This window comes from Herpailurus yagouaroundi, unplaced genomic scaffold (assembly GCF_014898765.1).
Source record: "Herpailurus yagouaroundi ecotype Mexico unplaced genomic scaffold, PumYag 159, whole genome shotgun sequence".
NCBI lineage: Eukaryota > Metazoa > Chordata > Mammalia > Carnivora > Felidae > Herpailurus > Herpailurus yagouaroundi.
Window position 1 is genome coordinate 24,662,526 of NW_024412400.1, and position 12,770 is coordinate 24,675,295.

Here is a 12,770-nt window from a genome sequence, read left to right on the forward strand (position 1 = left end):
CTCAGTGGTGGGACATAGCCCTGCATCGGAGCCTGGGAAACAAGGAAGCCTTCCAGTGTAAGTTTTGCTACTGGCTAGCTACCTAGCCATGTTGAAGTTTGTTTGTAAAATGAAGGGGCCAAAAGAAATGATCTTTAAAGGCAAGTTCAGCACTGAAATATGATTTGTTACCTTAAAATGTAAAGCCGTAAGCTTTGAATTTCAGTCCAAAATTTCTAAAGATCTTCCCATTCGTATTTAACATGTTTGTGTACATACTGTCTGAAAACGGGAACTGTTTTATTTACTGGGGAATTTGCTTACTATCTTTAGTTTTCAAAGTATCTGCAAGAATCTCATTCTTTGTAGGCAATCCGTAAAGCACAACATGCAACCACTGATGTTCCCACGTTAGGTGCACAGAAAGAAGCCTTTTACCCTGAAAGTATGCTCAGGGTTTGCACACTGTACAAAATATCGTCGTTTACTTTTTTACAAGTTATTTCATGTAAGTTATTCTTAGTGTTTAGCGTTATTTATTTAGTTATTTTTATGTTTATTTTGAGAGAGCACGACCTTGAGCGGGAGAGGGGGAGAGAGAGGGGAGAGAAAGAATCCTAAGCAGGCTCCGCATTTTCAGTGTCGAGCCTGATGGAGGACTCAAACCGTGAGATCACCTGAGCTAAAATCAAATCTTAACCAACTGAGCCACCTCAGCGCCCCTAGTGTTATTTAGAGTATAGGTTTGTTTAGACTATAGTGTTGTTTAGAGTTTGATTTGGAATAAATTTTGGTAAGTTAAAAATATTAACATCTTTTTCTCCTTGGTAATCAAGGAGAACTTTTTTTTTCTTTTTTCCTCTCCATTATGTTATTTGAATTTTGAAATACTTGAGTTATTTGAGTTTTAAATTTTCTTTTCTTTTTTCCTTTCCATTATGTTATTTGAATAGTAAGTTTATTATTACAAAAAATATGATATGATTTCATTGTGGAAAATCAAAAAATAAGCAAAAAGAAGAGGGGAAAAATGATTTATAATCTCACCATTTGGAGAATAACCAATATAAACACTTTGATGAATGTCTTTCTTTCCTTTTTTTTTTTTCCAAAGTCATTCTTTTCCTACTACTTTGTAACTTGTTTTCCCCTCGTATATGATGTTATCGTTAAATGTTTTCCTATGAGAACATTTCAAAAAGTTGTGTAATCCTCCATTTATGAATGTACCACAAGTTACCTAAGTCACTTGTCGTTAGACATTTAGGAGGTGTGTGGAATACGTATGGTGAATATCCTGGGAGTTATGCTTTTGCACGTGTCGATGATTCCTTGGAACAACTTCCTAGAATTCTATAAACAATCTAGAGACAACAAGGTGGACACTGAGTGGGCGTTTACCACGTGGCCCGTACCACACAAAGCACTCCATCTGGAAAGTGTCCCGTAATTCAGTCCTCCAACAATCATCTGACGTAGGAGTTACCGTGATCCCAATTTTACAGACAGGAAAGTGAGGGGCAGAGAGCTTTGCTGTACGGTCAGGGTCACAGAGATGGGGACGCAGGCACCGTGTGTGCAGGTCCCAGGGTCCGTGAGCGTATTCCCGCCCGCTCCGACACAGCGGTGTCGCCTTCCACACCCGTACCACTTATTTTTAGACTCCTCAGAAGTCTCCTTTGTGCTCTTCATCCGTTTTTCCTGGTGGTGGCTTCCTCTGCTGATACCATATGCTCTGGCTTGGATTTGCTCCACACCGTGTGTGTATTTTGCCCTTGTGTACACCACAGCTTCCTCAGAACATCCGCGGCCTTCCCACTTTTTCTCCTCGAGACTTTCCGCTTCCTGCACTTCCCACTTCTTGTTCACCCATCTGCTCCAGAAAGCCTGGGCGTCTTTCCTGGCTTCTGGTTGCTATATTTAGCCTGTTCCCGCAGCCTGCAGTTGGTGTCGGTTCTCTTGCCTGCTTCTCTTTCTATCCGAGGGCGCCCTCTTGGAAGCCAAGAGAACTCCACGCCAGTGCTCGTGCTGCCCCACTTTTCTCCCAAACCAGGGGCTCTGTGGTTTTAACTAGTCCATGGGCAGCGACCCTGCTGCAGCCTGTTCTCATCGTCATGCACATGATGCGTGTCAGGCAGTTGCCGCGGCAGTCTGCACGTCAGACCGCGGCCCTTGAAATCAAACATTATCGTCTGAAGTCAAAATATAATAGAGATGAATGGGAGATGAAGGGAGCTGTTCTGCCGACCCTCAGAACAGCTGTTCTGCCGACCCTGTGCTATTCTCCACACTCGGGCTCAACTCAGTGGCCGGGTTCTTTGCCCGGGTCCCACACTTCTGACCCCATTCTTTTGTTTACTGGGTCCCTGGCTCCTAAAACACCTTTCTTCATCATTTCTTCTGAGCCAGGTCCCACCAAAGTCTTCTTCCTTAAGACCCACCAAATTGCCGCCTCTTCCGGAAACTCTGCTTTCGTTTCGACCTCTGACTTAGAAGTCATGTGCTCCCCGCGGAGTTGTGAAGCCTCATCTTTCCTATCTTCTACAGAACTCGCCTGATTCCTTCCTTGCCTCCCTCTGAACCTGTAGAGGTCTGAACCCGTGTCTCATTCATTCTTGTATTTCCTAACAGTACAAACAAGTATGTTGCTGACTACGTCAATGAATAAGTGAATAAATAATAAACTACACAAGCTTATCCTATTAACCAAGAAATAACAGAAAGATACGGCATCATTGTACAAAACTGACACATAAGATCCACATATTATTAACCAGTTTAAATCATTGTATAATATTTGAATTTGTAGAAGTATAATGATACATCAGCTATTCGGGGATGAAGAATGGTGGAAATTCTGCTTTTTAAAAAGCAAATTAAAAACAAAACAAAACATGTCTTCAGAGACCGTCAAAACAACAATGAAAACAGAACACAACCGATCGTACCTCAGTATTTTTGAAGGAAAATGATTTAGTAAGTAATTTGGGGTCAGGACTTCACATTGTAATTGTTGAATCTCTCTTAAAGGAAACTGAGTGTGAGGTTATTCATTGGAAGGACCGTAGTAACGAATCCTAAGAAAGGACGTGTACGCAGGGAAGAAATGGGAGTGAGGGTCATGTGACTTAGGTTCTCAAATAGCTGTCTACACCTTGGCACACACTTCCAGAAAATGTGGCTTACAGAGGAGTAGACCATGTTTCATGCAGGAGATAATGAGAGAATCTACCTCAAGGTTTTGTTGTGAGAATTAACATGAGTTCATGCATGTAAAGCTCAGTGGCTGGCAAATTGTAATTGCTATAAGAGGGTTAGATACTAGCTGTTTTTCTCTTTAGGTGGAGTGGCCCTCATTCTCTGGTCCTTCCCTGTGGGGCCGCCACGTACGGTTGGTGATGTGTTGCACACAGCAGCCTACGTGTGGCCCTATTTCGTAAAGCTCCATCAGTTTCTTCCCTCACCTGTCAATATTGCCATCCAATAAGACGGTGATGGTCTCTTTAGCCTGTACTAAGTCTTTCTGTGCCAAGCCGCCTAAAGTTTTAAAACTACGAGCCAGCGTTTGCCAGCACCAGGTCATAAAACCCTGTACTTAAATTCCCTTTCACTGTTTTGACCTGACTGTCAACAAAATTTTTTAAAGAAAGAATAATTGCCTTTATTGAGTACCTGCCTTGTTCCAGACACTCTCCCAGTGTTCTCATTTCCTTCTCCCACCAGTTCTGCCAGCGGGGGTGAGGGGAACAAGAAATTAAAGAACTTACCCAATATTATACAGCTAGTAACCGGCACAAACACGACTGGAACCCAGGTGTGTCTGTGCTAGAATTCTAGCCTCCTCTACCGCACTCTGCCCTATACTGGGAGGCAGAACATAGATGCCGGAGTAAATATCATAGGGGTTTCTCTTCGGCGTCTTATTCACACATAAAGATTACACAGACTGCTTGTTTCCATAAAACCTCAAGGCAATGCAGGCCGAGCATTTGTTTTGGATTACAGAGGGCCAGTTTACTGAAAACAAATGCCTAAAGCTGTCCGTGTTTAAAGCATGTTAGTTGGGAGCAGAATGAAGCTTAAGAAGCTACGATAGAAGTATAAAGTTGATTCCCACAATTTTAGAAGCTTGACTCTTGGCTGTTTCTTTTCCCTGTAATTATATAATAGAGTGAAGAATAAGTGACAAGCCACCCTTTGCCTCCAAATGATTCCATTTCTGTTTCTACAGTCTGAGAAAGTTGAAGGGTTCAGGAATGTTTTAAGATTAAGAAAACTCTAGAGGGGAAATACACTGGCTTTCAGACTTCCAGATGGAGAAGGTTCTTGGGCCCCTCAGTCCGTTCCAAAGAGAATCCTCCTCTTATCCCAACCGTGGGCTTTTTGGTGGGCTTTCCTTTGGGAAACAAAAAAGGTTTAAATGAATGAAAGTTGTCATTTTCTACATTGTAGATTCCATTTGTGTTGATATTTACTTGGGACTTAGGCAAGAAAACTCTCTTCACCTTCACTTGCTGTCAGAGCCCAGACCACAATTGCAGACTTGGAAAACTGTATTCCTAATTTGTGCAAGCTCACCCAGCAAGTGCTGGGTGCTGCCTGCTTCTCAGGGCTTCCCCGTGCCCTGGTGCAAATTGTGCACGGCACAACTTAGAGGGCACCAGTCTGCTCACGTTTTTGTTATTACAGTGTTCCAGCTAGCACACTAAAGTGTTTAAGGAAGAGACCCTCTGAGCCGCATGTTTCCTCCAGCTGTCCAGCGCCTCCACCACCAGCACACGAGACCTCTCTCCTCAAGTGTCTCCTCTCGAGATCTTCTTCCTTCCCAGCTTTTAAAAAGCAAACAAATGAACTAAAACAAATCTATTTAGATGGGAGTGGCTACTGAAGATTAAAGTTCCCAAGGGCTTTTATATCTTAAAGGAAGTGATTGCTAACTCCAAATTAAAACTAATACATAAGATAAATAGAGAAGACTTTTTAAGCCAGGAGGCAGTACATTCCTGGTGTCCTTTGTCCTCTCTGGGCTGACAGCACCCCAGTTGGTGGCCGCACGCAAGAAGAAACTGAAGCCATTGCTGGGCCCCCCTTCTTTTAAAAGCCTGCCAGGCTCTGGCCTCGGTACCGTTCTGAGCTCATCCAGCTGGGTTTGTGTCTGTAACCTATTGAAAAAGTGACTTCAGTGGAGGTGGTAGGAGGCAGGGACCAGGATTTCCAGAGCAACTATTCTTATTTCATCATAAGACTTGCATGTACTCTACCTCATACTCTGGTAAATTACACAATACTCTTATTCTAATTATGCGATTGTAATCTCCATGGAAGCAAAGTGTCTGACTTACACCCTCTCCAAGGAGTGCTGAATTTAAGCCCAGATTGGGCGAGGATTACTTAGGGTTACACAACTAGTTAATGGCAGGACCAGAAACAGAACTCAGATTTCCTCATGCCGTAATAGCAGCCTGGTATTCTGCCCCTTCTACCTCTGTTCCAGTTATCTGTTGCTGTGTAACACCCCATCCAAAATTCCACTCCTTTAAACAGCAACGCTGCTATTTCTCATAGGTTTCTGGGTCAGGCATTTAGTCGGGCTGTTCTTCTCCATGTGATGTTGATTGAGTCACTCACTTAGCTGGTGTCAGATGGATTGGGCTGAAAGGTCCCGGAAGATGTCATGTACATGTCTAGAACCTCAGTACTTCTCCACTGGCCTCTTTCTCTCCATATTTTCTCTCCTCTCTTTCAGGATTCTAGCCTGAACTTCTTGACATCTTGGTAGCTGTCTTCCTCTAGTGAAAGCAGAAGTCAGCAGAAGCTGGCAGGCCTCTTACACTAGCCCAAAACTGGCACAGTGCAACTTTTACTGCATTCTCTGGGTCAAGGCAGGTCACAAGTATCTATCTGGGAAATAAATACTACCACTTGCTGAGTGGCACCGCATGTACACCAAGGGAGGGAAGGAATTGATGGCGGCCATCTTGGAGACTAACCATAACCGTAGTTAACCAGCAGACATAGCCTTCTCTCCCTAATTTCTAGTGCCGGACAGGATGGAGAAACTCAAGCCTGGGCAGAAACAAAAGAGAAAAGGGAGAAGAGAAATGTCCTGAAACACCGCATCCTTTTCCATCTTCAAGCCTAGCATAGAGTTAAGAAGGTGGCACCCACCTACCCACATGGCCCTCCAATCATTACTTGGCTGAGTTTCTTCTGGTCGTCTTTTGCGCATCAGAGGAGACGGTGCTGCATTTTACAGTAATTTGGTTTTACAGCTACTGCTATGTCTGTTTTCTGTGTCAGGCTTTTAAGTGCCTATTTCTAAGGCCCATTCTCTACATAGCAGTTAAAAACAGTACTTTTCAGTGCTGCATTGTGTATTGCTAAAATGTAATACACCTACAAGTAACCTTTTCAACCGTTAATTTCCATCTATAAGTCAAATTATACTCAGTTGCTAAGAAAAAGCGTGTCTCATTAAGCTTTCTTTTTAACAGTACAGAAGATTCGTATATGAAAGAACAAGCATCTAAGACCGGAAAATCAATTTTCTAGCCTATTCTACCTCTGGCAACATCCCTTGTATGCTAACTAACTTGGTTAGGAATATCCTACATAATGAGGATTACAGGCATACTTCGTTTTATTGCGCTTTGCAGATATTACATTGTTTTACAAATTGAAGGTTGGGGCTACCCTGCGTCAAGCAAATCAGATGGCACCATTTTTCCAACAGCTTTTGTTCACTTCGTGTCTCTGTGTCACATATTGGTAATACTTGCAGTATTTCATTCAAACTCATTCATTTTTAATGTGTTTGTTTGGTGATCTGTGACCTTTGGTGTTACTGTTGTAAATGTTTTGGGGTGCCACAACCCACACCCACATACGACAGTGAACTTAATAAATGTTGTATGTGTTCTGTCTGCTCCACTGACTGACCATTCCCCCATCCCTCTCCCCTTCCTTGGGCCCCTCTATTCCCTGAGACACAACAGTGTTGAAATTAGGCTTAGTGAGGGAGGAATGTTGAAAGCTGAGATAGGCTGAAAGACCTCTTGCGCTGCCCCGGTAGCCAAGCTGTGACTGTGAATGCAAAGGAAAAGCTCTTGAAGGAAATTAGAAGTTCTGCTCCAGTGAGCGCATGGATGAAAAGAAAGAGAAACAGCCTACTGCCGATATGGGAAAAGTTTGAGTAGTCTGGATAGAAGCTCAACCAGCCACAACATCCCCATAAGCCAAAGTCAAATTCAGAGCAAGGCCCAGACTCTCTTCAATTCTACGAGGGCTGAGAGAGGGAGGAAGCTGCAGAGGAAAAGCTGGAAGCCAGCAGAGATTGGTTCATGAGGTCTAGGAAAAGAAGCCGTCTCCATAACATAAAAGTATGAGGTAAACCAACCTTCTATTGGAAGAAGAGGCCAGCTAGGACTTTCATAACTAGAGAGAAGAAATCAGTACCTGGTTCCAGAGCTTCAAAGAACAGGCTGACTCTCTCGTTAGGGGCTAACACAGCCGGTGACTTTAAGTTGAAACCAGTGCTCACTGACCATTCTAAAAATCCTAGGGCCCCTAAGTTATATGCTAGTTCTACTCTGCCTGTGGTCAATAAATGGGACAACAAAGCCTGAGTGACAGTGCGTCTATTTATAACATGGTTTACTGAATATTTTAAGCCCACTGCTGAGACCTCTTGCTCAGAAAAAAGATTCATTTCAAAATATTACTGCTCATTGACAATGCACCTGGTCACCCGAGAGCTCTGATGGGGGTATACAACAAGATTAATGTTTTCCTGCTTACTAACACAGCATTCATTCTCTAGTCCATGGATCAAGGAGCCATTTTGATTTTTAGGTCTTATTGTTTAAGAAATACATTTTCTAAAGCTCTAGCTGCCATAGATGGTGATTCTTCTGATGGATCTGGGCTAAATAAACTGAAAACCTTCTGGAAAGGATTCACCATTCTAGATGCCATTAAGAACATTAAAGATGCCTAGGAAGAGGTCAAAAGATCAACAGTAACAGGAGTTTGGAAGAAGTAGATTCTAGCACTTATGGATGACTTTGGGAGATTGAAGACTTCAGTGGGCGAAGTCACTGCAGATGTGGCGAAGACAGCAAGAGAACTAGAATGAGAAGTCAGCCTGAAGCTGTGACTGAATGGCTACAATCTCCTGATAAAACTAACGGATGAAGACCTGCTTCTTATGGATAAGCAAAGAAGGTGGTTTCTTGAGATGGAATCTTCTCCTGGTGCAGATGCTGTGAAGATTGTAGAAATGGCAACGAAGGATTTAGAATACCACATAAACTTAGTTGATAAAGCAGCAGCAGGGTTTGAGAGGATTGACTCCAATTTTGAAAGAAGTTCTGTGGGTAAAGTGCTATCAAACAGCATCACATGCTGCAGGGAAATTGTTCATGAAAGGAAGAGTCCGTTGATAGGCTTCATTGGTATATTAAGAAATTGTCATAGTCACCTCAGCCTTCAGTAACCACCACCCTGCTCAGTTAGCAGTCATCAGCATGACGGCAAGGGTCTAGACCAGCAATGGCCAGCATTTTTAGCAACAGAGTATTTATTTTATTTTATTTTTAAGTAACCTCGACACCTGACATGGGGCTCGAGCTTACAACCCTGAGATCAAGAGTCGCATGCTCAACCAACTGAGCTAGCCAGGCTTTAAATTAAGGTATATATGTTGCTTTTTTAGACATAATGCTGTTGCACACTTAATAGACTACAATATAGTGTAAACATAACTTTTTTTTACATTTATATAAACACAACTTTTATATGCAACTGGGAAACCAAAAAATTCATTTCATTTACTTTATTGTGATATTCTCTTTATTGCAGTGCTCTGGAACCAACCCCACAATATCTCTAGGGTATGCCTGTATTCTCTTACTCTGAGAAAAATTCTCTTAATCTTCTAAATTTCCTTGGGAAATTTTTTTGCATGTATGTTTTTTTCCTTAACAAAAACAGAGGTTTTTTTGTTGTTTTTTTTTGTTACAGTTAGATTGTCTTTTACAGTTTAGATAATTATTCAACCTAGAGTATATTTTCCTAGAAACAATCAAATAAATAAAATTCTCTAGTGTCATATCAAAAGAGGAAATGTAAGAGCAGCTATTTATGGACTGTAGGGGCAAAACATTTCCAAGTGCTTTGGGAAATCTCACATTTAAAGAGATTATCATTGTCTCTGGTTCCCCAAATGTATGTGAGGAAATGTGATATTTTTGTACCCAGCTGCCTAGGGAGTAGGGTCCACTGAAACACATTTTTTTCTCCCCATTCGTGTGGCTCGGATATTGAAGATATTGTCTGTACTTTTTTTATACCAGGTTGTATGGGTAAACATTTACACATGGCACAAAGCTAGCATTCAGTTGGAAGAAGTCCAGTTTTGTTTTGTTTTGTTTTGTTTTGTTTTTTAACGTTTATTTGTTATTGAGAGAGAGACAGAACGTGAGCAGGGGAGGGGCAGAGAGAGGAGACACAGAATCTGAAGCAGAATCTGAGCTGTCAGCACAGAGCCCGACGCGGGGCTCAAACTCACAAACCGCCGAGATCACGACCGGAGCAGAAGTCGGTCGCTTAACTGACTGAGCCACCCAGGAGCCCCGAAGTCCAGTTTTATTTTTTAACACTGTACCATTTCTCTTATTTTGTGCCTCGATAAAATCATCCAAATCACTTGGAAAACTGTGGGGATTTTACTAAATTTTAAAAATTTTCCATATCTTTACCCCTTTCATTTTAGGAAGAAGAATTAGAAGCCCAGATTTCCTTCCTTCAAGGACAATTAAATGACCTGGATGCCATGTGCAAATACTGTGCGAAGGTGATGGACACCCATCTTGGTGAGTGAGCTGCTTTGTCCCCGGGAGTGATGATGGTCATAACAACAGTATCCACTTGGCCCTGTGTTGAGCTTTTCATGTGAATTATCTCATTAATTCTCACAGCAGCACTGTGGGAGAGCTACTGTTACTGTCACCATTGTACAAGTGAGGAGACTGAAGCCCAGAAAGATTAATAAAATTTCCCAGGATCATAGTACTAGTAAGTGGAGTAGAAATTCAAAATCAAGCAGTTTGACTATAGATTTCAATTCTTAACTGCTACACTGCCCTTTATAAATATTTGTCTACATCAAACCAAAATGAAATGTTGACCTTTCAAGGTCAAATGGTCAGCTCTACTGTTGTGCCAACCTATCTGTAATTACTATTGTGATTATTATTTTGACAGTGCTTTATTTTTTAAATACATAGGCTTTTTTTTAATGTTTATTTATTTTTGAGAGAGAGAGACAGAGACAGAGTGGGAGTGGGAGAGGAGCAGAGAGAGAGGGAGACAGAGTATTTGAAGTAGGCTCCAGGCTCCAAGCTGTCAGCACAGAGTCCGACGTGGGACTCGAACTCACGGATCGCAAGATCATGACCTGAACCAAAGTCAGATGCTTAACCGACTGAGCCACCCAGGCACCCCTTAAATACATGTTTTTAACCACCAGCCTGAAATGCACGTCAGGACCACATGACCTTTTCTTACTTCTGACTGTGCTTATATTCTAAGAAATGTCCTAGTTTGAAGTTCAGTTTATGTGTGAGTCCTACATATGTCACATTAGAAAGTCTTCAGGCATTACTCTCTACATTTGTAAAAGTTCTGTATTTTGTAATAGAAATGGTCTCTGGTGGAATCACATATGTTTTGCTTCAGTAACTGTGCTGCTTGCGAAACTTCATAATGCATACTATTACTGGTTTTCAGTTCTCTTACAGACATCCTTTTTCTGTCCGTTATCTTCTTTCTCCAGTGTCTAGCATCTGTAGTTTGGGAACAAATTAGGAAAATAAGACTTATACTCTGATAGACGTAGCCAATATGCTGCTGTGTAAGTGTGGACAAATGACAATACCAATTACTATAAGGTATCAGGATGCATCCAGTTGTGAGGGGAAATCAAAGAGAATCCACCAAGGCAGAGGTCCTAGGAGTGGGCCATCCCTGGAGCCTTCCCTGAAGGTGGACTTTACCTTGGGCTCCATTGACTCCTCAGCCTATTCATGAGTTCACTTGCATGTGGCCCAAACAGCTGTCATTTAGGTGTAGCCTAAACCGTACTGGCCTCTAGCAAGTAATGTTCCCTTACAGATTTGGAGAGGTGCTTGACCTCAGTGGCTGGTTGTCCACCAGTGTCTTACGAGGCAGCTGGCTGGGCCCTGTTCCATCATCAGCCTTATTTCTCCTCTCTCGACCACTCTTCTCCTTTAGAGAAAGAGCTCAAGAGGGAGAAACAACAGGGGAAACCCTGGCAGGTGATCAAAAGGGTAGTACCCCTGATCACAGTAAGAAATGTTACCCTTGTCACATCTGGTCCACCCCTGTCGAAACGATTTATTTATATGCTTCATGATGATCATCTTTAAAAATGCATATAGAACTAAGTTTATGTGAATCTCATAGCATCCCACTATAAATGCATCAAAAAGAAGTCATTAAGAGAGATACAGTTTATATATAAATAATATATATTATATAACTAATTTTAGTTTATTTAAATATAATTTTTAATTTTAAAGCAAGTGTGTGGGGAGTTGGGGGGAGGGGGGCATGTGTGTTTGTGTATGTTTGTTTCTCTGGCCGTGTGGGTGACCTTTGTAGTGCTTGATTTTGGTTTTGACCAAAGTAGGAGAACAAAGAAGTGACTGAGAGAAAGATGTACTGGAACTCTAGAAAATCCTGTTAGGAAATCTCTAGGTTGTTTGGTCCACATAGCAGCTTTTCAAGCAGCTTTACTTAAGCCTAAGAATTTTTAAAGAGCTTTCGCTCTGATTTTGGTCTTTCAGTCAGCTCTGTAAGAGTATTTTCTCACTGCATGGGAGGGGGGAGCACTTTAATTAAAGAAAAGCCCATACCAGATGTGAATTTTCAACTAACCACCAAACTAAATTCGTTTCTGTGTGTACGTTTCACTTTCAGCCAGAATCCCCTCATACAGTTGTCAGCTTCTTTTCTCCATATAAATAGCAGGACACTTTATAAAATGGGCTTGAAGGGGTGGGGGGGGGTGCCTGGGTGGCTCAGCCAGTTAAGCGTCTGACTTCAGCTCAGGTGATGATCTCACGGTTCATGAGTTTGAGCCCCAAGTCAGGCTCTGTGCTGACAGCTCAGAGCCTGGAGCCTGCTTCAGATTCTTTGTCTCCCTCTCTCTCTCTGCCCCTCCTCCCCACCTCAAAAATAAGTAAACATTTTAAAAAATGTTTTAAATAGGCTTGAAGGATGCTACAAAGAATTCCTGGCCCCAGGGCCCACAGATGCATTTCTGTCCACCTGCCTATTATAACAGTGATTTATTTATTAAAGGGTATGCCTATGTTGTAGGCAATTTTGATTCTAAGCAAAAATTAGAGGAAAACACAAAGATTAATTAAGGGAAACTCTTGATTGGCTCTTTGACTTATTGGACTTCTTTTAAAAATTACTTCAGCACCCTAGTATTTTTTCCATATGATGTTTTCTGTTTTTCCCAATTATTAAAGTAGTACAAAATCGGAACCACTGAAAAACCCATTAGTAAGTGACTGATTATAACTTAGTATAATGCCATCTTATCGAATATTAAAGTACTTTCTTATTAACAAGGAGATGTTCATGCTATATTATTAAAGGAAAAGATAGGTAGCACAACAGTATATATTTGATGCAAAAATAACCATTAACAGTCATGGCCTGGCTGAAAGGATGATTGTAGGATGACTTTCTGGGAGACC

The 12,770-nt window shown here is 41.8% G+C and overlaps 1 protein-coding gene across 9 annotated transcripts in view; it reads left to right on the forward strand.

The window, feature by feature from the left end:
• TBC1D5 (TBC1 domain family member 5) overlaps positions 1-12,770 on the forward strand; it is a 544,621-nt gene that overhangs the window by 510,001 nt on the left and 21,850 nt on the right. For all 9 annotated transcript variants that reach the window (XM_040480107.1, XM_040480108.1, XM_040480109.1 and 6 more), the window contains one exon: positions 9,752-9,851. In XM_040480107.1, the coding sequence (XP_040336041.1) occupies positions 9,752-9,851 (100 nt within the window). The remainder of the gene's footprint in view (positions 1-9,751; positions 9,852-12,770) is intronic.